This window comes from Ochlerotatus camptorhynchus, unplaced genomic scaffold, assembly GCF_037179485.1.
Source record: "Ochlerotatus camptorhynchus isolate MF236.1 unplaced genomic scaffold, CSIRO-AGI_Acam_v1.1 ptg000525l, whole genome shotgun sequence".
Taxonomy (NCBI): Eukaryota; Metazoa; Arthropoda; class Insecta; order Diptera; family Culicidae; genus Ochlerotatus; species Ochlerotatus camptorhynchus.
The window spans coordinates 114,201-140,456 of record NW_027041009.1 but is presented as its reverse complement, the minus strand read 5'-3'; the positions used below and the strand labels follow the sequence as shown (position 1 = coordinate 140,456).

General features: G+C 36.3%; 2 protein-coding genes across 4 annotated transcripts; both read left to right on the top strand.

Moving 5' to 3' along the window:
* Positions 1–2,903: 2,903 nt before the first annotated feature.
* LOC135712963 (N-acetylglucosamine-6-sulfatase-like) lies at positions 2,904–5,037 on the top strand. Its single transcript, XM_065236070.1, has 7 exons — positions 2,904–3,138; positions 3,198–3,257; positions 3,326–3,664; positions 3,729–3,903; positions 3,959–4,470; positions 4,537–4,653; positions 4,715–5,037. Exons 1-7 carry the CDS (start codon positions 3,016–3,018, stop codon positions 4,862–4,864), a joined length of 1,476 nt encoding a protein of 491 aa, XP_065092142.1. The 5' UTR covers positions 2,904–3,015; the 3' UTR covers positions 4,865–5,037.
* Positions 5,038–7,030: 1,993 nt separating this feature from the next.
* LOC135712965 (chromobox protein homolog 1-like) lies at positions 7,031–25,837 on the top strand. 3 transcript variants are annotated; one of them, XM_065236072.1, is made up of 5 exons: positions 7,031–7,175; positions 21,146–21,265; positions 21,329–21,455; positions 24,454–24,615; positions 25,055–25,837. In XM_065236072.1, exons 2-5 carry the CDS (start codon positions 21,167–21,169, stop codon positions 25,237–25,239), a joined length of 573 nt encoding a protein of 190 aa, XP_065092144.1. In that variant the 5' UTR covers positions 7,031–7,175; positions 21,146–21,166; the 3' UTR covers positions 25,240–25,837. The 3 variants fall into 3 exon arrangements, with proteins under 3 accessions (XP_065092144.1, XP_065092145.1, XP_065092146.1); XM_065236073.1 differs by having other exon boundaries at positions 21,133–21,265; XM_065236074.1 differs by having other exon boundaries at positions 7,032–7,175; positions 24,472–24,615.
* The last annotated feature ends 419 nt before the right edge of the window (positions 25,838–26,256 follow it).

Sequence of the window (26,256 nt, the reverse complement as noted above, 5' to 3'; positions counted from 1 at the left end):
CTACCGAAAACTGTAAATCAAAATTACTGATCTAAATTGTAAATTGCCACAATTCCGCAATACTGTAAACATTGTGACGAATGTGCTGTATAATAATCTATATATAATCTTCTACAAAAACAAACAGCAGTAATGTACCAGACTTTTGTAAAAAATACAGAACAGATTTGCAAACTTCACACTGTAAAGCTTTGCTGTCATTTTGAAGTTGAGTGTTCTTTAGCTATCCTTAGTGAATAGTAAGTACGTTACTTTTTTCCTATAATCCGTCCAATTTACATCGAAAGTATAAATTATATAATGCATTTTCATTTCTGGGTCAATTGCTTTCAGACGACATGGACATTAAATGGCCAAATCTCACACACAAACCTCGTCCCCAACAGCAAAAAGCGAATTTGTGCACGGTTCGCTACTGGGTCGCTAACCACGGTCAGCTTATTACTTTATATACGGACGCACGATGAAAATGTATGATTATAGATAATAAATAAATGATTAGTCAAATTAATCAATAAAAATCATGTTATTAATGATTAATTCAGGCAAATTAAGTACAGCCATTCGGTAAAAATTATACCGAACGCTATATTGCAAACTTCACCGATCATTCAGCAAAATTTACAGTCCTGGTCCGTACATTTTGACAGCTCACAAAGGGAACAAAATTTACCGAACGGATTGTAAATTTAAAAAAATACCGAATAGATTACCGAATGTTCAGCTGTTCCATATTCGGTAAAAAATTACGGTATACTGTAAAAAAATCTTATGGCGGTAAGCTCCAATCGGTATTATCCTCGGATTAAATCCCGATCAAGATTGTCCGGCTGCTTGATGTCGACATCAGAGTTATTCAACACGATGCTATGCAAACACTTCGCAGATCATCCAAACAGGGACGGTATTAAAAGTTAATCCGAGTTGGAGCTTACCGCCATTAGTGTGTAGATTAAATTTGAGAGTATTGCAATCGAACAGAAATTCAATCACCTTTATGTTTCGTGTGCTTCTCAAATTCAACTTGTTTTAGGAATCAAAAGCAATATTCTAACTCTATTGATTAATTGATCTTAGTTGGTTAATTAATGGCACCAAAAAATGTGCAAAATATTGCGATGCAATCAATTTTTAATTTGCACGTAAATCGAATCAAAAGTAAAAGTCATGTGAAATGCTAATTTTTAGCAAGAGTTGCAAGATAATTTAGATACAAATCCCTGCTGCCGAATTGCATTTTGTTTTCTCCGCCCATCTCTCCCTCTGAGTATTGCTAGTTGTTGCCTGGGTACTGCGAACACAGCCGTTATTGTTTTGCAAGTCAGCAGGAAACAACTTGAAAATTTTCCGATATCACAAATTGTTTTGCTAATGCACTGCTCACAATTTGCATATACATGCTGTCGAAAGTTCACCCTTTGCTCCATAAATAACGTGTACATGGTGTTGGGAGTGCACCTACCCACATGACTCTTATAAAGTTTGTTTGCATTCTTCCTTCAGCAGTTCGTGCAGGTTCGTTCGTTCGTTACATTATTTACATCCGAGTATTTGAGCAAGTTTTTTGTTGAAGAATACTAGTAAAAAAATGCCGAAATGACAATATTTTCAACATTGACCACAATACTTTCTCTGCCGACGGGGATTGTATGAGAAAAGTATCACTTTTAGCAGCTCTAGATCGTTGGATTTTTTTTTGACAGCACCAGTTGGATTCTTTTTGACAACCATTTCGTGTTTCTCCACACCACTCAGGTTGTTGCTATATTGTAGCTTGAAATTCAAATCAAAATTGTGATTTTACCGTTTCTACTGAATTTTCAACGTTATTATTCACTGACAACATTAAAAATAGTATTTCAAAATGTATTGTTTCTAAACAGTTAAAAAAATAATCTGTCGAACTTCAACTTCGATTTTCTCAAAATGGTGGATACATTGGTATATTTGAAAAGTGACGCGAGAATTACGTCTGATGCATTAAGTTGTCAAAATCTGAGTAAACGGGAAATGTCAAACTGAGTAAAGGCCGGCGCACAATGCATACGTTTTCGGGTTTTTTTTGACAGATAATGCATGGGCTATCAGGGATAGCAGGGTTCATCGATAACTTTCTATCTGTCAAATTTAACCAAAAGTTAAAAAAATTCGCCAAAGCCTAAGAAACGGCGAAATTATTGTATAAAACCGGCCAAAATGTATTAAGATAAGTGAAGGCCGGCGCACAATAGATACGTTTTCAGGGTTTTTGACAGTTAGCCCATACATTATCTGTCAAAAAAAACCCGAAAACGTATGCATTGTGCGCCGGCCTTAAGAATTGCATTCGGAAACGGTTTTGAGTCGTCTTCAGCTCCAGTTAAATTAATCTCTGTGCGAAAACATCGTTTACTCAAAAGTGAGTAAAAGTGCGCCTACTAACTTTTGAGTAGCCATACTTCCCGCTGAAATGCGTATGTTCGACTAAATTTTAGTTGTTGCGAGTTACCGTGTAGAGCACGTTGGGTGATGGTGACAGAACAGTGACGTTTCTCCTCGTTCTCCATCGTTTTCCATCGACTTCGATCGTGAAATAATCCTCGAAATTTTGTCTGAAAATTGAATAATACAAGCAGTTTTTACAAAAAATGGTGCAAAAAAATAACAGCTTGTTGGCTTTCTTCAAGAACGTCTATTACGACGACTATAAATGGTAAGGATTTTACTTATATACGGTTTCGCTTACACAGCTGTCAGAATGCAATGTAGTACGTAATAATTTTCGATGAATATTAAATATATACTTGTCATTCACTTCCAGGGCTCTTGTGAAGAGTGCTTCTCTGTTCTTACTTGGAGTGCGCATTGCGAAAGAGTGTCAAGGGCTAGAACTGATGCCCGCAATTCCACATTAATCTGTTCAGAAAGAATAGTACCTAACAGCTACCTTTATTACGTTAATAAGTACTCTTTAGACGTTAACCGGTGTAAAATGAAATAAAATTGTGCATGCACAGTGACTGAAAGCAAAACAAAATGGAATCTCTCCTAAGAATATCACTCTTATTTTTACTTGTTTGCGGTACTCGAAGCTATGACGAAGCTCCCAACATTGTTCTGGTTCTTACTGATGACCAGGATGTCGTACTGAAAGGACTGGTTTGTATTCATTCTATTGATATCCGTTTCACCACTGACTGGAATGACGAACTTTACAGAATCCAATGATTAAGACCCAACAACTTGTGGCAAACCGTGGCACAACCTTTGTAAATGCAGTAAGTATCTATGCGACAACAATTAAACAGCTGCACTTACGTTACCATTTCATTATTCTTTGCTTCAGTTTACCTTATCTCCCATTTGTTGTCCTTCGAGAAGTTCCCTACTAGCAGGACAATACGCACACAATGTTAAGACTTTTAATAATTCCCAAAGCGGTGGATGCTATGGAACTCATTGGCGTGAAAAAGTTGAACCAGAAGCTCTCCCGGTATTGCTACGAAATGCCGGATATCAAACCTTCTACGCTGGAAAATATCTCAATGAATACTATTCCAAAGATGTTCCACCAGGTTGGAGTAGATGGCATGGGTTGCATGGAAATTCCAAGTATTACAACTACACTCTGAATGAAAATGGTCAGGTCATATCGTTTACTGATGACTATTTAACCGATGTTCTGGTGAGTACTTAAATAACAAACATGATTAATTTTGGTAATTGTAGCGGTCATTTACCTATACCAGAAAAATCGGACTCTAGATTTCATATCAAGCATCGAATTAGGAAACCCATTTTTTGCAATGGTTGCTCCGCCTGCACCACATGCCCCATATACTGCAGCCGAGAGGCACGAACACTTGTTTCCTAACGTGAACGCACTGAAGACTAAAAATTACAACCTGCCTTGTGGACCACTAGGTAAATCATATGCCCTATTTGTGTACATATGCAAACTTACTACTCTCTCTTTTAGAAAAACACTGGTTGGTTACAATGCCTCCGTCGCCACTGCCAGAAGATATCCTGGCTAGCATAGACATAATCTATCGTAAACGCTGGCAATCACTTACGGCGGTAGACGAAATGGTAGCGGCCATCGTACAGCTTCTTGAAAAGCGAGGAATCCTGGAAAATACATATTTTATTTACACATCAGATAACGGATACCACATGGGACAATTTGGACTACCTTACGATAAACGTCAACCATATGAAACCGACATAAGAGTTCCGTTTCTCATGGCAGGACCTAAGATACCACCGAAAACGCTTGTTTCGTCTCCCGTTGCGCTCATAGATATTGCACCAACTGTTTTGGAACTGGCCGGGCTAAAAGTTCCACCTAACATGGATGGCACTTCCGTTATGGAGAAGCTCACCCATACGGATATAGAAGAAAGACAGATATTGATCGAATACTGGGGAGAGGGTAATTTGGAGACTCACAATCCCGATTGTCCATGGCAGAAAAAGGACAAATTAGCAGTAAGTTTGCGGAAAATGCTGTCCCTAATCATCTCGTTATAATACATTTGAAATTACTTTTGATAGCTTTGCACTATTGATGCAGCATGCCACTGCCAGGATTCATGGAACAATACTTACAATTGTGTAAGGCACTTTGCCAAAGATTTGGATTTGATTTACTGCCAATTCAAAGATAATGAGGTATTTTAATACCCAATACAGCAATTTTATTGTTTTGTTAATCAAAAATTGATTTTTGCAGCATTTTGCAGAGGCGTATGATTTGTCCAACGACATGTACCAAATGGAAAATATCGCTTATGAAATGCTGCCATCAATACGCGCGAAATATGATCTCGCAATCACAAACCTAACGGAATGCACTGGCGAGACTTGCCGGCGTATTTATTAAGGGTCATAAATAATGTACACACCAAAAACCTGAAACCAACCAGCTCCCATATGTTTATTCCGAGCTCACAAAACTTTCATGTCAACAATAAAATATAGGCAAGAATTTTTCGATACAAAAAAATGCTAAATATAATTAAGTTATTGTGAAATGGCGTCGACAAATAAAAAAAAAAAAGCGAATATGCTTTACACAAAATGGGGAATAGTCGCGATATTCTTTACACACTTCACATGAAAAGACAGTATAAAAGTATAATATTTATTTTATACCGTGGACCTCCATTCATCTAAACGATACTTCGTGCATATTCGGGGTTCATTTTAATTTGATTTTCTAGTAACCCTACGACCAACAGAAGAACGGCATGGCAGTCTTATTTGCTGTTTGTTTTGATTCTGCGTTCCGTTTCGTATCGCTCCATTTTGCTAGATGACGTTGGAGCAATTTTTAGATTGCACGGCGCGCAGATTAACGAGGTTCAAACTAAAAAGTGTTCATATGAAGAACGGTCAGATTACCGGGGCTCCACAGTCAGGATCATTAAACGATTGAAAATAAAGTTCAACAGATCCGGGAAGGTATTTACACTATAGGGAAAGTTGGCTCAGATATATCAACAGCTACGTTCAAAGCTCGCTAGACCAATACCGTTAACATCGATTTTAATCTTGTTGTATATGATTGAACTCGTATGACAATCCCAAAACAAATTCACTCTGGTTCCAATTTTATCGAGAAATTTTTGTTTACTCCGTTTCTATTCATTTTAGGTGTTTAGTGTTTTCGTACAAGTTGTTTATAATTAATTGGGCTTTACTTTTGCAAAAAAATACGATTAGGGTAGTCCTCATTTTAACTTAAATTAGGAATCTATTTTTTTTTTGTTTCGGGGAAACTAACGGTTTTAAGATATAGATCACTACTTGACTAGCCTATTGGTCCCAAGTTCATCTATTAGCAGACCCCATTCTAGTCAAAATTCTAATATGTACTACGCTATCCCGACCAACCATTTTGTTAATTTTGTTTAATTTTCTATACATCGATCTTCAAAGCCATTCATAAGAAAAATCGATAGCGATCGTCACCATTTCATGAATAATTCAGTGCCAACATTTCAAAGGGGCCGAATTGCTTTTGTAAACAATGACATTAGCCATCAATTTCTCGCGAATGAAATCTTACCTCTTCAAAATAACAATGCTAGCTGGTAGAGGAAACATTCCTCTACCTACTGGTGTCATTATTTTTCATGAGTGAGCTTTTATTCGCGAGAAATCGATGGCTAAAGCCATTGTTTACAAATGCAATTACGCCCCTTTGAAATGTTGGCACTGAATTGTAAAGATGCTAAAAGTCTAATCGTGAATCGTTTATAAAGATCTGTCTCAAAATATTGCTACCAATCGTTACCAATGTTAAAATATCGATTGTGTTGCCAGATCAAAATATCAATTTCTGTTGTAAAATTAAAATATCGATACACAACTGCTGATTTTATTTGTGATTTTTTATCTGCATAATTTCTAGTTTCGATCCCAGGCCATCTGGGGTGTACTGATTTCGTTGTTGGTTGCTAATCCTCGGGTCCACGGCTGCTGTTGATGAGCTTATCAACGACAGGCAAACACACTCTAGTATGTGGTGTATTGAAATTTCTGTAAATCTTTTCATACATGAATTCAATATTGTTTTGTTATAACCATCAACCAGTCAGCCATGTAGGTGTAATAGAGTTCAAAAAGGTATTAATTTTCCTCATTGGGTTCCAAATGCCGAGAATCCCACCACGCATGCTATCACGGGTTATTAAATACAAAACGTGAAGAACTACAATGGTAAAATAAAGAAGCGAAAAATACATTCTCTCGAATAAACCGTATCTATGCATTGTAAGTATATTTCCATTTTATACTATGGAACGCATAAACCATTTTTATACTAAGTTTGCATTCTCCCCCTTTATACCGACCTTTGCGTCGGTACGGAGAGTTGCGATTTAGCGTAACTTTTATACTATTTAGATTTCAATATTTTTTGAGTGTATACTTTTATAGCATTTTTCCGCCGCATAGAGTGTACACTGAGCTGAATGTAGTGCCGCGCCGCAACCGCTGTCAGTCGATGCTGGAGAAGAAAAGAAAAAAAAAGACAACTAGCTAGCCCCGTGCGGTAGAAGCATCAAAAAGTGAACAGTTCCGATATTCATAGATTCCTGATAAAATCCTAACTTTGAGTTTGTAAATCAGTAATCACAAGATACAGTGCTTAGTCCGGCAGCCGGTGCACTTGGAATTAATCTCAGAAGGTAGGGTTATTATGATATTTTTCGTTTCAGAAATTACGCTGTGGCGCTTGGTTTGGTGGAATTATTGTCAAATTCGCATTTTTCAAAGCTCGTCTTTTTGTTGTTCTGCTTCCTTCTAACCTCTTGGCGTTTTCAATGGAGGGAAATAAGCAAAGAGTACGCTTTTTATGCGATAACTGCTTTTTCAGGATTTTCTAATCAAAAAGGTCTAGAATTTGTACGATGCGGCGGATTATTGGCATACCTATTGGCTAGCTTTAAAAACTAAGCGCGGAATGCATTTTTCGATTGCGACGCTATAATGCGTCCAGAAGATGTTTACGTGTTGGCGAATCGAGATTGCCTACATATGTAATATGTACATTGTTTCAATCCATTTAATTTAACGTTTTGCGTTATGAGCTATCTATTCAAAAAGTAAAGTAGTGAAACTGTTCCATGTTTGATTCTGGATCTGGAGGATGTATTCTTCCCGTCGATCTCATGCCCTAAATCAGTGCTGCCAATTCTATACTATGAAGACACTGTTCGTTTTTCTTTGTTATTCATGAATTCGACAGTGAGCATACATAAGGGCGTATACGTGATGATCGATTCTCTTCATCAACTTTCTCTTTGCATTACTACAGCTAAGCGAAACAATTTTCTAGAATTTGTTCAATGCAGAGTTGTAACAGGTTGTATTGGCTATCAAAAGCAACAGCAAACGCACCGAGAAACGTTAATTCTAGCGAGTTATTAACAAAAGAGAAAATCGACGAAGGGAATCGATCATCACGTTTACGTCCTTATGCATGCTCACTGTCGAATTATCCTCGTAAAAAGGGTTCGATAAGGAAGAGCTGATGATAATTCTTTTTCTTTTACTATATTATACATCCCACCGGGACTCTCTACTGAAGCCGGACAATGGATTTCGCCTAAGTAACATTGATCGATTTTCTTCATCAACTTTCCAGGGCTGTTACAACAGGCGCGGATTTCGCGATTTTCGCTGATTTGAACTTTCAGTCGCGAAAATCGCGGAAACATTAAATGATGTTGCGAAAATCGCGAAGGGACTGATGTGCTGTCACAAAAATTGTGGAATTCATTGTAACCTTTCCGTCCCGGATTATTTTGCTGTCATCAATTTTGTTGTTCATTTGGCTCTCAATTTTTTACCGGTTTAAACCAAACACCCTGTAAATAATCGAAAAATGATCTCAATTCCATAAGTCACACCGGATTTACACGGCAATTCCCTGAGGTCTGTCCAATGTGAGACATTTTCCTTTTTTCCAATATGAACTTAGCATTTTTGGTTGTCAAATCACAAACGAATCGTATATATGCGAGTAATTGCCATGTATACCGGATATTCTAGGTTCTCGAAATCGTCCTTGAGTTCAGTTGATTTGTTCTATCAAGACTCCAATAATGTCTGTAGTATCGAAATATGTCCAAACAGATTCAAAGTGTCTATGTGGATTGTACCCGACCTATTGCTACGTATACAAGATGTTATAGGTTCTGAAATCATTCTGGAGATCAGATTATTTTTCTACTAGATCACCCAAGACTAATTCAATATCTGTAGTATCGAAAATTTCGTATTTAATATGCCAAAACAAATTTGCAGTGTCTATGTGGATCATGCCAACCTATTTCCGCGTATGCCAATTGTTCTAGGATTTCCAAATCGATATTTCGATACTACAGATATTATCCTAGTCTTTGTTGATCTAGTAAAACAAATCATATGAACTGCAGGACGATTTGGAGAACCTAGATCATCTGGTATGCGTGGACATAATTATTTATTTGTCGTCAATCAGTGTAGACCGTTTTTCAATAGTGCTGTTTCCTTACATGCTATTTTAAAACATACGTTTTATTTGAAATTGTCAGTAAATGTAGACTGCATATACAAATATCTAAAAAATTAAAATTGTTTTAAACTTAACGAGATGAAATCCTAGCAGTTAGTGTTCTCCTTACTGTATCTTTAGACATCGTTAGATCTATATGCTCACAATAATTATTATACACTCTCATCATTCTTTTAATTGATCAATTTTTACCATAATTCGTTCTGTGAGGTGACAGTTGAAATACATTTCGAGTTCTTAACATGCGTGATGGTACGTAAAAATTTAATCTTGCTAATATTTTTTTCTGAATTTACGCTTTGTGAGATAATATCATTAACATGGAAATTGTAGAAAACATTAATTTCATACTTTGACTATATGTTTTTAGTATTACTTCTACGTGAAGTCAACGATTTACATAGTTGAAGATGCTAATTTCAAATAACAGACTGTAGTGGTAATTTTTATACGATAGATGGGGTAGATGAAAGCATAGAGTTGATAGTTCCGTTAGAGTACGGCAGTGTGAAGATTGTATATAGATATAAAAAAGTAGAAGGGTCTGTGCCTAGAGGCACGAACGGAAGCTTGACGTAGGACCGCTAGTGGACGGAACAAATGTGAACATTTAGTTCTTTTAATTGATCAATCATCAATTATCTTAACTCTTTCCGTTTTTTATTTGTAAGCGTATCAAATTTGTAGTATTTATTTCAAAGAGAAAGTTGATGAAGAGAATCCAAGGAACTGTCAACTTGAGTATTTTCGATTCATCTACCCGACTTTAAAAGGTGTATTTTGATTTTTTTGTTATTTATGAATTTTTAAGTTTTGTGCATTTTGGTATTAAAGTGTATTCAATTCAGCCCTCACAGGATTTTCTTCCCGATTATATGAATGGGGCGGGGCGGAATGTATCGTTTGTGCAGAATATGTAAAAAAAGAGGGACTTCGAGAGATTGAACTCGTGAGAGCTAATTTTCTCACAAATTTGATTTTATTGGCTTTCTGGGGACTGAATATACACCCAAAGCGAATTATTTTCACTTCTCTCAAATTCTATATGGATTTTTAACACTGCCTACCGGCGTGTTCTGGAAAGTGGACGGATGATGAATAATCTCACCAACACATTCGGGCCTACAATTCCAAACCTTCTATAGAGACCAGGTTGAGCCTTGATAGCTAGCTGCTAGGGGGAACTGATGATCTTGACAAATGTCCAAATAATACTCTTTAACAAATTTTTGGTGGCCCTGAAAAGGACCGTTTTATAGTGATGGTTGAGTAATACTGAGCTGGGTGTTCAACACGGATGAGGCTGTCGAGCTGTATGTCGTTTGGAGCGAGGGTGACACGCTTGACATAGATGCGGCGACTCACGAAGAGCTACTGATTTCTATCCATAGCATAGCGGTGCAGCTTCTTCCTCCTTTGATGGTTGCTTATGTGTGCTCTGCAGCTCGCTGCTTGCAGGCAGCCTTTCGTTGTTACTGGAGAACAATTTTCAACGCCACACGCCTAAAGGACTGCTACTGCTGCTACTAATTTCGACGACCGAACACCACCACACAGTGGTGTGGTCGTTGGGAGCGTGTGGTTCTGAATATGGCGATGATTGTGCAAAATATTACGCAATTCCATCCTCCCTATTCGCACGCGCCCGAGGTTTGGAGGCGAATGCCACTTCAACTTGTTTCGTCTACTTACTACTCTCTGACGACTGTGCTGGGGATGCAGCATATGCATGTAGGTAATTGGTGGATTTGTTAGTTAATTCGACGCTTTTGAACAATGCTGGACATTCACCAGTTTTTCAATAGTTTCTTGTTGAAAATCAACATTCGGAAGCATTGTTATCGATGCGTAGCCATATTTCTGATCGATTGGTGATAAAATTATTGAAATTGGACCAGGGGCAGCTGAGTTATTAACGTTCAAAATCTTTCTTAATTTGTTACATGTTCCATTTTCGGTTTTCACAAAGTGTACCCCCATATAGAAATCAAAGACGTAGTCCTACGTCAAAAAAACCGATTTGTACCTTCCTTAAAAGTTGTCCTAGCTCGCTATTCTAATATCTATATACAATCTTCACACTGCCGTACTCTAACGGAACTATCAATTCTATGCTTTCATCTACTCCATCTATCGTATAAAAATTACCACTACAGTCTGTTATTTGAAATTAGCATCTTCAACTATTAATTTCATTTTTAAAATGTAGCAAATCATTATTGTTAAAGATTTCCATGTACAGTTACAGTTTCATATCGTCAGCATATATGAGCACATTTAAGCGATTCAACACAAACTTCACATCATCCACATATAAAATAAATAATAAAGGACCTAAATGAGATCCCTGTGGAACTCCCGAGGTAACATTAACTGGCGAAGGACATTTTTCCTTTAAAGTGGACCATCTGTATTCTTTCTGTCAAGTATGATCCAATCCATTTTAAAAGTGTACTTGTCATACCTAAACGTTTTAATTTAAAAAGAAGTAAGGGATTGTCTACTCTGTCAAAGGCCTTACTTAAGTCAGTGTATAAGGTTTCAACAGTATTACCTCTATCCATTGCTTCAATAGAAAAGTTTACAAATTCCAACAGATTAGTAGACGTTGACCGACCTTTAAAAAACCATGTTGATTATTTGAAATGCGATGCTTAACCTGTTTAAATATTTTCTGGTTAACAATTGCTTCAAACATTTTAGGAATGCATGACATAATTGCAATACCTCTATAGTTTTTAATGTATGACCGTTTGCCAGAGTTAAATATTGGGACTAAAAATGATTTCTTCCAAATTTTTGGAAAATCACCTGTTTTGAGAGATAAATTGTAAAGCCAAAACAATGGTTTAACAAAACTAGTTGCTATTTTTTTTTTCCAATAAAAATGGAGGTATTTCATCAGGACCAGGTCCTTTGCCGGCATCGAGACTTTCAAGAGTCATAAAAATTTCTTTAATAGTGATATTATTAACTGATACGTAATTTTCCTGAAACATTATCCATATAGACACTATGAATCTGTGGACATATTTTGATACTACAGACTTCATCCCAGTCATGGTTGATCTTGTAGAATAAATCATCTGAACTCCAGAACGATTTCTTCTTCTTATTAGCATTTCAAGCTTATTGATTAGTGCATATTAACTTATTGCGTGCTCTCAACTTAGTGTTCTAAATACACTCCCAAAGTTATTAATTGAGAGCTTTCGATGCCAATACCAATGCATGAATTTGTATATTGTGTGGCAAGGCAAGCACAATGATATTCTATGCCCAGGGAAGTCGCGAAAATTTCCAGCCCGAAAGATTCCCTCGACCGGACTGGGAATCGAACCCGCCGCCTCCGGCTTAGTAATACCGTTCCTTTACTGACTAGGCTATGAGGCTCAGAACGATTTGGAGTACTTAAAACATCTGGTATACAGGACAATAGTTCATGCATGATCCACATAGACACTGTGCATCTGTCTGGAAATATTTCAATACTAAAGACATTGTCCTAATCTCGGTTGATCTACTAGATCAAACTAACTGAACTCCAGGACGATTTGAAGAATTTTGAACATCTGGATTACTCGGAAATAGATCATGCATGATCCACATAGACACTGTGCGTTGTTTGGAAATATTTCAATACTAAAGACATTATTGCAGTCTTGGTTGATCTATTAGAACAAATCAACTGATGTCCTGAACGATTTGGAAAACCTATAATTTCCGGTATACATAGTAATAAGTCGCGCATGATCCACAAAGTCACATATACACGATCCGGTTATGATTTGACAGCGAAAAGAGGTAGGTTCATATTAGAAAAGAAATATCATGAAAATGTCTCACCATTGGACAGACCCCAAGGAATATCCGTGTAAATACAGAACCGCGACGGGACCAACAATTGTGTTGAAACTCTGATTAATTTCTCGATTATGTGCAGGGTGTTTGGTTTGAATCGGTCAAAAATTGAGAAAACTAGAGCCAAATTACTACAACATTGCGGACAGCAAAATACGTCTCTGGTTAATTTTCAAAAAAACTTGCATTTCAAATGAAAATGCATTAAATTTTTTTAAATAATATTTCATCAAATCTAGGCCGGTATTATTAAATAGAATCTCATAATTTAAGGGTGTTTTGTTATTTTTTTTTAATTCGAATGTTACAAACGATACTCCTTTAGCTCAGTCGGTAAAGGCGCAGCTACAAACTAAGTCCATGATGGAGGCGACTGAGTTCTATTCCCGTCCGGTCTATTAATTTTTCGGGTTTGAAAAATTCTCTACTTCCTTGGGCATAGGATGGTACAGGCATAAAAAGCTCTCAATTAAAATGTGAAAGTTCTTCAAAAAACACTAAGCCACAAATCTAATATGATATAAGCAATAAGCTTGAAATGCCATGTAGTAGTGTACAAATGCTATTTTTAGGCAATGAAAACAGTTTTTTTTTGTCGCGGATTAGTATTTGAAGTCGCGGATTTCTTTTGAGATTTCGCGGATCAAATTTAGAAAATCTTGTAACAACCCTGACTTTCTCTTTCGTGAGGGAAATTATTTTTAAATTAATAAATCTTGCGTTCTCCTCGTCGATTTTCTCTTTTGTTAATAAATCAGTTGGATTAACTTTGCTGCTCAGGTTAAAAAGCAGCCAATACAGCCTTTTACAGCACAGCATTGGAAACATTTCAGAAAATTGGAGATGTAAAAAAAAAACTGTGTGCTGAAAATACTTGGAAATATCTATACATGGCCGTGGGGATACAAAGAGAAAGTCGACGAAGCGAATCTGTCAATGTTACTTAGGACCTAATGCAATGTTCAGCTTGAATTATTGTAGTAGTTCAAAGAGAAAATCGATGAAGAGAATTTATCATCGCAGTTAAGACTCAAACGCAGTGTGGCCGGAAGCGGAAAGGAAACGGAAATATTGACAGTTCAAGCTGAACATTGCATTAGGTCCTATGTAACATTAACAGATTCTCTTCGTCGACTTTCTCTTTGCATCCCCACGGTTATGTAAAGACATTCCCAGGTATTTTCAGCACATAAATGGATAAAAGAAGCTTTTATCTAGCATACAATACGACAAACACATCAAGAAACGGTTCTGTGAATAAGTTATTAACGAAAGAGAAAGTCGACGAAGAGAATCGATCAATGTTACTTAGGACCTAATGCAAAGTTCAGCTTGAGTTGCCTCAAATTACGTAAGATTCCTAACCGAAGTCGATTTGGTTCTAACTAGTTTTCAATTCGACAAGTAGGCTTACTCAGATCGGGCTTTTCCACTGCCGCTGGCATTGCGCTTGGGCCTTTAGGCCCTTATGTTTCTGAACGCTAGAATATATTTTTGACTCAGGGCCTAAACTGCTCATACAAGCATACAGCAAGGTGAGAAAAACGCCGTTGAAAATTTATTTCTTCATATAGGCTATTATGAAATTATGGATGGGTTAGTATTTTTGTTTTGGTATTTTTCACGATATTTAAAAAAAAAATGTAACTTTTAGTGCACAGTGCAAAAAATTGTAGTTTACAATCGATTCTAATGTATAAATCATTTCTGACAAAAATGTTATGCTAGTATGGGCTGGGTTTTAGACAAGACAAGTCAATTGATCAACTCAGTTAGTATCGTGTAATTCCGTTAGTTTGAATAGCTAAAATCGTAATTAAACGGCGCTCATTTAGAATTTGTTTAACTGGTACCCCTACACTGGTGCGTAACGCCATTGGGCTTCTCTGTATGGGTACCAGTTCAAAAAATTCTCAAAGAGTGCCGATTAATTGTGATTTTAGCGATTTAACTAACGGATTTTCGGTACTGTTGTTGTTGGTAAAAATTTAGATTTGAGGTCAAACGTTAAAGATGATTCGTAATTAATTTTCATCTGTTTTAATAGAATTCCTTGCTATATCTAATTTTAGTACTAATCCTAATCCATGATCATTTTATTTAATTAAAATATTGTCGTTTTATTTTATACTTCAATCTAGTAAAAAATCTTTTCTACCCACTCAAAGGTCTTCTGCTCGATTGTGACAGTTCAATTGCCTGCAGGTCTTCGTTTCTCCCCCGTACAGAGCTCTATTCACTATTAACTACGTACAGTACTCGCAATAATAAAAAAAATCGCGTATTATTTTTACTTAAAACTTGATTGCCTGATATTGTACGTAGTTTGAACAAATTTAGTAAAAAGTTTTTTTTTTTGACTATCATTTTTCAAATTGCTATTCTTGGAGCACAAAGATCCAAATGAGCTGTAATTTTAAACTCGTCTAGTCAAAACATTATTCAATTGGTTAAAAATTTCTAACCACAGCGAAAAAAGTTCAAAGTCCCAAAGCTCGTTTAAAAAACTATCAAAATGTATAGTCAACGGATAACATCATTTTCGATGCTATAGATGAGGACTTCCGGTTTTCAAAATACCTTCTTCAACCACTGTAGTATTAGTATTTTTTGTAACAGAGCAGATGGAGCTTTTGGCCGCGAAATAAAAAACCAATGCGGCTTACTCAATTTTCTTGTAAATTGAATATAAGTCAAACTTATGTAATTTTTTTCGTGGTGAATAGATTTTTGCACAGATTTAAATAATGTTGTTTTGACTACCAACACTTCATTTAGTTATTTTTTATAAGAAATATGAACTTGAAAAAGGTAATCAAGAATCGTTTTACTATAAGTACTCAAACTTCTTAAAAACTCATCCGCTCAAAATTGTTACAACAAACCTTGATATTTGTTTCACCAGCAGACAATATTCCAGAAATTTTAATGCACATACTAAAAAGTTACAGCAGAGGCAAACAAATTACGGTGATTACTATTGCCAGTATTTTTTTTTTCATTTGTTTATTTAGCAGGCTCAAATGTTATAAACATAACTTAGCGGAGCCGAGTAACATAGAATACCAATTTTGATAAAAATACAAAAAAAAAGATATCAAAATGTATTTTATCATAGGATTTTTCTGGGTGGCGACCGAAGCGGCGACAAAGCGCTCTTCTCCCGTGCACGCAACTTTTTTCTTTCCCGAATTTGTTCCTCATTTTCATTGAACCCGAATCGTGATCGCTGTTGCAGCTTCTGAACGTCGTTTCCCGTTGCATGCTCTCCGCTACTCTCGTCGGTCGTCGGGGTCGTCAGGTCCATTTCGTTATTTTCATCCAACATCTCCAACCCCGTGTCCGTTTCCTGGTCGCTAATGACTAGCGACGCACCTTCCACCACTACACCAGCATACGTACTGCTGCTGTTTTGTTTTATTTCACTTTGCTACTTTCCTTTTTCCTTAAGTTGCTTCTCCGGTTCCTTCCGAGCCTTCCGCTTGGGGCAGGAAAGCTTCCGGTGTCCGTCCGCCTTGCACAGAAAACATTTATCTTTGTTGCCATCATAAAATATATTTCCTTTGCGATTGAAGAATTGCGATTGTCCCGTTTTTGATCATTTTTTTTTAGATGAATATATGGATGGAAGATAAATTAAAAATATTACGTGTAATCTTCACGTGTTTTCACGTGAAAAATGCTTTAAATGTGTTATTTCATTTTCCGTCATGAAACCTCTGTTGATGTGTTTCATGAAAGAGAAAACTATCAAAGTCAAGCGCTCTTTCGCTCATTCGTTTCACCGAAGCTTGAAAGGAAGACCAATGGAGCGACGGGAGAAAGAGAGACAAGCGATTGAACATTTGTTTGTGCACGCCGACTGAGGTTCTAGAATGCTGCGAAGCTGTTCGACTTTAACAGAAAAAGAAAGCCAGCAGTCTCTTCGTCGCATCGGTTTGGTCGATTGAAGCTGATATTGTGACGCCCTGGTAGCAACAAAAGGCACCGAACTGCTAGCAAACGAACAAAGAGCAACTATATAATAGCGAGTCTCGAAAACAGGTTCACACCGAAATAAAAAATCGACTGCTGCTGTAGACAGCTGTGGGACAACTCAATTGCCAGTGTTGTAGATGGGTTTTTACAAGAACAAAAATTATAAACTTCATAAAAATTTAAATAACGGCGCCGGTGGTGTAGTGGTAAGCGTGATTACCCTCACCCCAGCAGGCCTGGGTTCAATCCCAGTCGGCGCCGCCGGGATGTTCTGAGGCATAACATCTCTGATCACGCCTTCCTTCGGATGGGAAGTAAAGCCGTTCATGAGTTGATGGGTCGATAGGTAGGGTCCAGGTGTGGGAGCTGCCTTCCTGGCACGTAGGTAGCATTGGTGCTCAGCACGGAAAACAAGATCGACGGAAAAAACAAACCAAAAGGAACAAAAAAAAAAAAAATTTAAAGATTAAAAAATACATAGCTGAACACACAACATTCAATAGTTAGGTTTAGTTGCAATAATTTTTCGGTAAAGGGTTGTAAGGCATATTATTCATTGACCGCTGTACAACTTCTGTGCTTTTCCTTTAATTCAATCAGGAATCAATTTTATTCTCTTCAGCAATCGTAAAAATGGGCAAGGCTATAGATAACAATAAAGAAACTTAGCGACTAAATATAGATTCTGTAGGTCATGGAAAAGGGTCGATAGGTATAGCAAATCATAAAACTCGCAAGTGGTTCATCGAACAAGCATTTAACGGTCAATTTAAAAGTATCGTAGTTGGTAGTACCAAAGATGAATACTAAGATGAAACTGTAGGAAGAAATTTTTTCTATTTTAGTGTCCTCTTTCACGGTCCCTTTCATCCAATGAATACCCCCCGTATTCAAGGTAATTTTGTGGTTTTGCTGCCCCCTCGGCAGAGATGAAATGTTGCGCTCATTTTTATCAAAACAAACACACCAAAATTAGAGGTGTCCCATTTTTTAATTACTCGATTAACAACTAATCGATTTTTTTTGTTCGCTGTGCTGCCATATTTCCACTAATGAGAGTGCAGCACATGTTTGAAACGATCGGTGATGATCCTGTGGAGAAGTTAATGCTTATATCGGCATGATATAACCGATTACAAATATTTTACTTTTCGGTTCATTAATCGATTAATCGATTATTCGAATGAAAATCGGCCATCACTAGATGAATGTGAAACGTCATTTCAAATATATGGACCGTACATAAATAATGATACAATTTGAAAGGGACCGGGGCTCATCACAAATTACGTCCACATGGTAACTGAAATAAACACGAGTGTTCACCGGTTGGTAGTACCGCCTCCTGTGACGCGCATAGTCAATTCCCTTGCGTTTGACGTTTACACACTACCGCCATCTGTTCAGCGTACTGCCCATCACAGTGTACTCGACAGATGGCGGTAATGTTTAGCGACGATGTTTTGCAGTGAGGAATATTCATATTTGTCTGTAACTTTGACTATCCCCTGTATTTAGCTACTTTCTTTACTAATGGCATTTTAAAGCAGGACTAATTTGTCCCGTGTGGTTATTATTCTGTGATGTAAAATTTATATATCTACCCTGGTGCCATATGGACAATATTTTTTCACTGGAGACCTGGTGTTGCAGTTGTTTGCTTGAAAACGAAAACGAAGTAGACTTCTGCGCTGAAAATCATACCCTAAAAAGGGTATCTTTGGTTACTTCTTTTTGAACATTAGAATAAATGGAAACAGTTCGGGTTTTCAGTATGTTATTAAGCATCATTTCAGCTTTATTTTCGAAGATTATCTGCCGCTGTTGGCAGTCACACAGATGCAGGCGATGTTTTTGTCGCTTGTGGGATAGCGTTTTCCGCACTGAAATATCGAAGAAAATAAATTAGTGTTCTGAGTTCTTCATAAAGATATCTAACAAAGGGTTTTTTTGAAATTCGTAAAATTATTAAAATATCGGCGTTCAAAAAAAAAAAAAAAAAAATCGCGCGTAAAATATCGAAAAGTTAGAATATCCGAAAAATCCTATGTTAGATATTAGATAATTCATTTTTACATCGCGGACAGAAGAATCAGAAAAATTGATCGAATTGTCCCTCTCTCGCAAAGTAAAATATGTGGTTTCGAGATTTCAGTTATTTTTAAGTGAGTTTAACACAAGACTAACAGTCACTTACATTCATTCTGCAACGAATTGGCGATTTGACGCTACATTGTAGAAGGTATAAGGATGCCAAAAATGCGATTTTTCGAAATTCACCAACAGGTTCCCCTCTTAAGCTGGGTTTAGACTAGGCAAGTCAAATGATCAACTCAGTTGAATTCAATTGGCTTGAAAAGTTGAGGCTGGTTCAATGGTTTTTCAATTCAAGTGAGTTGATCAAGCCAGTTGATGCCATTCACGTTCACGGTTTACACGGTTTACAAATTTGAGTTTAGTTCACTCATAATCGCCAAAAGTGCAGGAACTCAGCGATGAGTAAATTTACCTCATGTTTTGCCAGGATTTTCCAGGGAAAAATTCCCGAATTTGAGAAAAGTTAAGATTGGATTCACTCAGTCTATTGGTACTACTGCGAGACTGAATACAATTTTCGTCAATTTCCTCATTTTCCGGCAGATTTTTTAGGTTTTCCACAGGAAACCATGAGACAAATTTACTCATCGCTGAGCTCCTGCACTTTTGGCGATTATGGCCGTGTAGTGAGCACCGGGGAGCGAGAAGCATATCAAGCTGAACATTACATTAGGTCCTAAGTAACATTGACAGATTCTCTTCGTCGACTTTTTCTTTGCATCCCCACGGCCATGTAAAGGTATTTCCAGGTATTTTCAGCACACAGATCGAAAAAAAAAGATTTTTTTCTAGCATATAATACGACAAACAACAAGAAACGGTTACGTGCTCAAGTTATTAACGAAAGAGAAAGTCGACGAATAAAATCGATCAATGTTACTTAGGACCTAATGCTATGTTCAGCTTGATATGAACGTCAAAAGGAGCCAGAATCAAACTGTCACGAGCCGTCATTGGGACCTAAGCAGTTTGATGATGCTTTTCTTACAGTTGAACAAGAATACACAAGGTGGTATTGACACCCTGCGTAAAGTAATTTATGAAAAACTGTTGTATCTTATTCAATGGAACATCGTTTTTTTTTAAATTCCCTCATTGAATATACTCAAATCCGTATTCAAAGATACCATTAACCAAAGGTTTTTGTCAAAATATTTAGTAGCATGATAAAATACAAAACAGAAAAGTACATTTTCTCACTGCACACTGGACAATCTCAAACAATTATTACACGCGCAAAGTAAAACAGGCTATTTTGCTACGCTTATTTTGTGTTGATTTCAATGGCACAAATTTTCATGACAAGAAGACCAAGCTATAACATAAATTCCTTGTGTGCTATTTGCTTCTCTCTGGTGAGCACGATAGCTCAAGTCATCTGTCAGTATTGTGTATAACATGGAGAGGTTAACTGAGATAATAGCCTATTAAGACTACAGTTGAGAAACTCTAAAAAACTGGGATCAAGGGTCCACTACGAGGGGCGCGCACTACCAGGTATGAGTGCGTGATATTTAAAATACATCATAGTAATTTAAATACTTTGAGAACAGTAATCATTTTATTTTAAATACTTTTAGCGGCATTGAAAGTAATCAACATACAATTAATAATAATTAATATAATGGCAAATAATTTAAATGATTTGAAAATAATTAAAGCATCAAATATTGTCAGTATTTAAAGTATTTAATGAAATTTAGAGTGTATTTAAAGTAATGAAAGCAGTAATGACAAGATTTTAAATATTTGGTCAGTAGGCTGCGTAGTATTGAAAGACTAGTGCGTGCCCCTTGGTCCACTAAATCTTACTGACTTTCCTGGCAATTTTCAGAAAACGTACTTTTAAGAATGTATATGTATAATTATGAGAGATGAGAGAAAAACATTCATGAAAAGTCCCTGAGTCCCATCTCCCTTACAAAAAAATGCAAATAATCAAATGAGGATCAAGTTTCCCCTAATTTTTCCAAATGCAAACTTTGGACATCTTTCAGAAAGTACGTACTTTTGGAGGTTTTAGAGTATTTGAGCCTGTGTGAAACCCGCATTAGATTTAGATTTTTTTTTGCTGAAGTATGTCCAAAACAAAAGTGTATCCACTATGTACTGATTGAAATAGTAATGTAATTCAAAATATAAACTCTTAGGTTTTAATTTCAGCAAACTTTATCAGTGACAATCATGAGCAAGAAAACACCCGCAAAGAACGACGGACCCGTTGAAGAAGCCGGGGAATTCTCCGTTGAAAAGGTTGTCGACCGGCGAGTTGTGAATGGAAAGGTGAATAATTTTAAAAATCTTCGCGACGTATCTGTTTCTTACAATACTTTCTGTTTCTGTTAGGTTGAGTATTATCTCAAATGGAAGGGATATCCATCCAGTGAAAATTCTTGGGAACCAGAAGAGAATGTAGACTGTCCTGATTTGGTCCAAGCTTTTGAAGAAACAAGAAAAAAGAAAGAGAAGGAAGGTAAGTTGAACGTCTGCAACTCCATTTAAAAAAATTCTACGTTTTTTGTTCGGCAACATTAGCCTCCATACACATATTTCAAAGGTATAAAATCCGGAATCTTGTTGATCCGGAAAATTTTGGATAAAAAAGTATAAACACGTATTTGAATACAGTAATGACCCGTACATCAGACTTTCCTCTATCAATAATTTCACATAACTGTAACTCCAAATCTTTCTCATTAATCTTCAAGATGGATGTTTAAAGTATCATTTTTGCAAGTGGTTGTGGGGGGATCAACCCTATTCGTACCTTCCTTATTAATCCTTAATTGTCCCTTGCTCGCCTTCTCCTTTCTATATACAATTTCCAAACTACCGTACTATAATGGAACTATGAACTCTATACTTTCATCTCATAATCTATTGTATAAAATGTCCACTTTAAGTCTGATATATTGAATCTGATATTAACGTTAAGCATGTTCAGCTATGTAAATTGTTAAATTCACGCATGAAGTAATAAAAATATGATTTGGCCATTCTTAAGCACCTCCGAAGGTGGAAGAGTTTAATCTCATACTGTAGACCTGCATGTTAGACCAAGACTACTGACCCGAAAAGATGGTATCACACATTCTTTTCATTATTTTTTTTTAGCCACGTCGTAGACGTTTATATAAAGGCACTGACATCAGGTGTGATACCAGTGGGTTTTGCCGCAATTCATTCTTAAATTGGACGATATTAATTAAATTAAATAATATACATTCTATCCCTACTCGAAACATTTTAGTGAAAACGACTAAAATGTGCACTTTTCAATTGCGTGACGTACCTTAATTGTTTTTCATTCAATAATTATCATTGAAAGAGTAAACAATAATACCTATATTGCAGTTGGTATCATACATAATTTATGTATCGCCTCATTTTCGAAAAGGGCGAATACTTCCGTTATGGCTGTGTGGAACACCGGTGCGTTTGGATAGAGTTAGGTGGCCCATGGAAGTACTGACCTTAAACAAAATATACTTAAGATAAGAAACTAATCTCAGAATGAAGCATTTTATGACAGAAAAGACTTAAGACGGACAAAGACAACATAAATCTTGCGGATTAATTTAGAAAGGTAGCATAATAAGAAGATAAAGAGAAATATTACTTTTAGGCTGATCTCGTGGGAGGAATAGGATGCCCCCCGAAGACAAGAAGACAAGACTTGGACAAAAATCAATCTTTAAAAACGGGAATGCGCAACTATATTATCAAAACTATTTGGATCAACACAAAAACAACAGTGACCAAATGGGCACCATAACCTAGGAACGTCTATGTGCTGATTTAAATAGAGGCTCATAGAAGCAAAATTTACTAATCAAAGGGGTGCAGTATAGAGTTTTTTTAGTAAGGGTATGCTGCCACTGTGATCACTACAAAATAAAAGAAATTAGTTAAAGTACATTTTCAATGCTAGCTCACCCATGAAACTATGAATGGCTTTCCTATGCAGCATTATAGAAAGTTCTGTCCAAGATGAAATATAAAAAGTTGCAATAATAATGTTGTGCTGATGTGTCGAAAATCGAAACTATTTAACTAATAACAAAGAAAATATATTTTCTTTTTTTATATAATGCGTTTATTTTTCCAGGCTCATTTGCAATATTATTCAATATAAGATTGTACAATTCAATAGTTAAATTAAGTAAACAATACCAGCTGTTGCAGCTCAAAATGCTATGATTATAAACAAGCATTAATCGATTTCACCCCATTTAAGACGCATGGCCCGTTTGTCCCGTAGGAAGGACATTTCGAAAAAACGTAAACAACTTTTGACGAGGTTTAATTTGCATTACATTGCTGATTTATAAAGGTAATGTTATAAACTTGCAATACGGTGTACAAACTCTTATAAACATCCACTATTTGGCATGTATAGAACGTACAATTACTAAAATGGCACTCTTGCCCTACCAGACCCTATCTGGCAGAGCCAAACAGTCAAACTTTTCGATTGTGGAAAATATTGAAATCACTAAGCATTTTTTAACAACAACAAAATTAGAGATTTTGTGTTTTATGTTTCCAGATGCGATAAATAAATAACTTATAAGCATTCTTTTGAATAAACATGTAATTTTAAACGAAATGGACAATCGATTTTAGCTGGTTTTATGTTTAAAAAAGATAATCATTCCAAAGGAGCATCAAAAAACGAGTCATTCTATGTGTGAACGCTTGTAAGTGCTACACAGGTAGTAAAAATATCAGTGATGCTAGTTTCACAAAATGTCTATTCGTAAGTCTATGTTTACTATGTCGTCTGTAGTTTACAATTATTTAGTGTAAGCGGTCAGTTTTAATCTCACCACAACTGACAGCATGGCGCCACCTAAGGTCATTAAGTTATTTAAAAATAAATGGCTACCACTTGTACTAAATATGTTTCTTGAAAAAGGTTCTAATTTCGTAAAAATCAATGTTTTTTCTGCATACAAAATAAACCGCCGTAATACCCCGGACAGACTATGGCTTATATCATGTAATATAGGCTGGCTTGCAATGAGCACTCATACATCTAGTTTTCACTGGAAATCCTATGTATGAGTGCTCATTGCAAGCCAGCCTATATTACATGATATAAGCCATAGTCTGTACAGGGTATAACTTGTTTTTACTATTATCTTCCATGCATTACATATTATGTTCATGAAAAATATTTAAAAAAATCTCACTACTATTCCAAGTTTAATACAGTGACCACTTTCAACCAATCATGATAAAACGAAAACCTCGACTGGTTTAGATTTTCTGTTGAGAAACCTGTCGAACCTCTGCTAAATGTGTATATGGTAAAAAAAAAGTTTTTATTCTAAGTTCTATTGGCTTCTAAAAGATCTTCCAAATAATTGTTAGGAACACAGTTTTATTTCAAAGAACCTTTTCATCACCATTTCATAATTACGATGCGCTACATTAAAACTTTTGTATATATACCACTACTGATCTAGGTTTATTACCAAATACAGCGAAAGAGGAAGGCTCGAGCAAGAAAGGACGTAAGTCGACGGCATCTACAGATGACAAGGCACCCGCAGCAAAAAGAAAGTCGACTGGTGGTGAAGACAAAAAGATAGGATTCGATCGAGGTCTAGAACCAGAAGAAATTCTTGGTAATGATTACAATTAAAAAAAAAAAGAAACATGGGGACGACTCTGGCGTAGTGGTTAACATTCATACCTCTCACGCCAAAGTCACGAGTTCAAACCTCATCCCCGGACAAGTCACGAATGACCCAAGGTTGTTAAGGTGTTTCGCTGTGAGATCCTTATTCTCGTAATCACTTCGAAACATCAAGTGCACAAATATCACCTTCTACGACACGTACACTATTAAAACTGTTACTCCACGCTTGCTGCACTGCAGTATACATGAAGTAGCTATTCCTGGTGAAATGAAGTACCAATTTCCGAGATTTGTGTAATTGAAAACTCGAAGTGGAACTGCAAGTATAGCCTACAATGGTGGCCATTTGTGGACTCTACAAGGAATCACCTTAAAGTGACTAAAAAAAGCAATAAAAAACTATTACCTCTATTATATACCTCCAGGTGCCACTGATCACAACGGACAACTAATGTTCTTGATGAAGTGGAAAGATGCAGCCAACGCTGATCTCGTGCCAGCCAAGCAAGCAAATGTCAAGTGTCCGCAAGTTGTAATCAAATTCTACGAATCACGCCTGACATGGCAAACGTCTGAGAAGAAGAATGATTCGAAAGATGATTACGCCTAAACAAGTATCAAATATTATAGAAGCAGTTTAATGATAAGAGTATCGGTAAAGTGAATCTATTTTAAGTATCTCCGTTTTTCTGTAATTTCACAAAGCAGCCAACATTTGAACCATTTGACACACTTTTTAGGTGACCTAGGATCACCAATCAAGTGATTTTCAATAGTAGTTTGACTTGCAGCAAAACGATGTTTATTTATACATTAATGAGCTAGACAGATTATTTTCTTCAAATATTATTCCTACATCCAGGCGACCAGAAATTTTGTTATTTTAGGTAGTTTTTTTTATCTCTATGATATAAATGCGTTATTTTATACGAAGTCGAATTATCAAAACATACAGTTTGCGGTTGATATAATACTGTTTAATATCGAACATGGCCGGCGAAATGTGTATAATTTTTTTTGCAACAATTACAATTAACTCGTATCAGAATGGAAACACTTGCCCTCAAATCGTTTAATCTTGTATGAGTAAAGCTACATTTGTGGAACCAGAATGGCGGAAATCATTGTGTTTGTCTATGAGGAATACAAACCTAAATTGTATGTAAGGAAATGAACATTTAAATACTAATATCAATAAAAATCAATAACAGTGCGTTTTTCTAAAGATCAATACATCAGAACCTCTTGTGTCTATGGGGGAATGTCGTTTGACATAAAATAACTTGGCTTTATGGTCGTTTGGTATAATAGTAATTTACCAAAATGGACGTTTACATAACAGTATTTTTTTTTTTGCAACTGATAAAGTAGCATAAATATTGCTGATTGCGTCTAAAACTGGACTGTCCCAAAAATCCAAAAAGTTTGATAAAAGTGCACTTCAAATCGTGTTGATGTCTTCGGAGCACTTATTGCTTGCATCATAAGGAATAAGTGCACCGAACACACCAAGACGATTAGACGTAAACTTGCAATTTTATCACACTTTTTAATAAGTGAAAATGCGCTTATTAGTCCAATTTGGTGTGAAATGCGGAATAATAAAAATGTAAATCTTTTATTTAAA

Coding starts and splice junctions, on each gene's coding strand:
- LOC135712963 (XM_065236070.1), top strand. CDS start 3,016: ATGGAATCTCTCCTAAGAATATCACTCTTATTTTTACTTGTTTGCGGT. Junction 3,139..3,197: donor ATGTCGTACTGAAAGGACTG/GTTTGTATTCAT, acceptor CGAACTTTACAG/AATCCAATGATTAAGACCCA. Junction 4,471..4,536: donor AGAAAAAGGACAAATTAGCA/GTAAGTTTGCGG, acceptor TACTTTTGATAG/CTTTGCACTATTGATGCAGC.
- LOC135712965 (XM_065236072.1), top strand. CDS start 21,167: ATGAGCAAGAAAACACCCGCAAAGAACGACGGACCCGTTGAAGAAGCC. Junction 21,266..21,328: donor GGCGAGTTGTGAATGGAAAG/GTGAATAATTTT, acceptor TGTTTCTGTTAG/GTTGAGTATTATCTCAAATG. Junction 24,616..25,054: donor AGAACCAGAAGAAATTCTTG/GTAATGATTACA, acceptor ATATACCTCCAG/GTGCCACTGATCACAACGGA.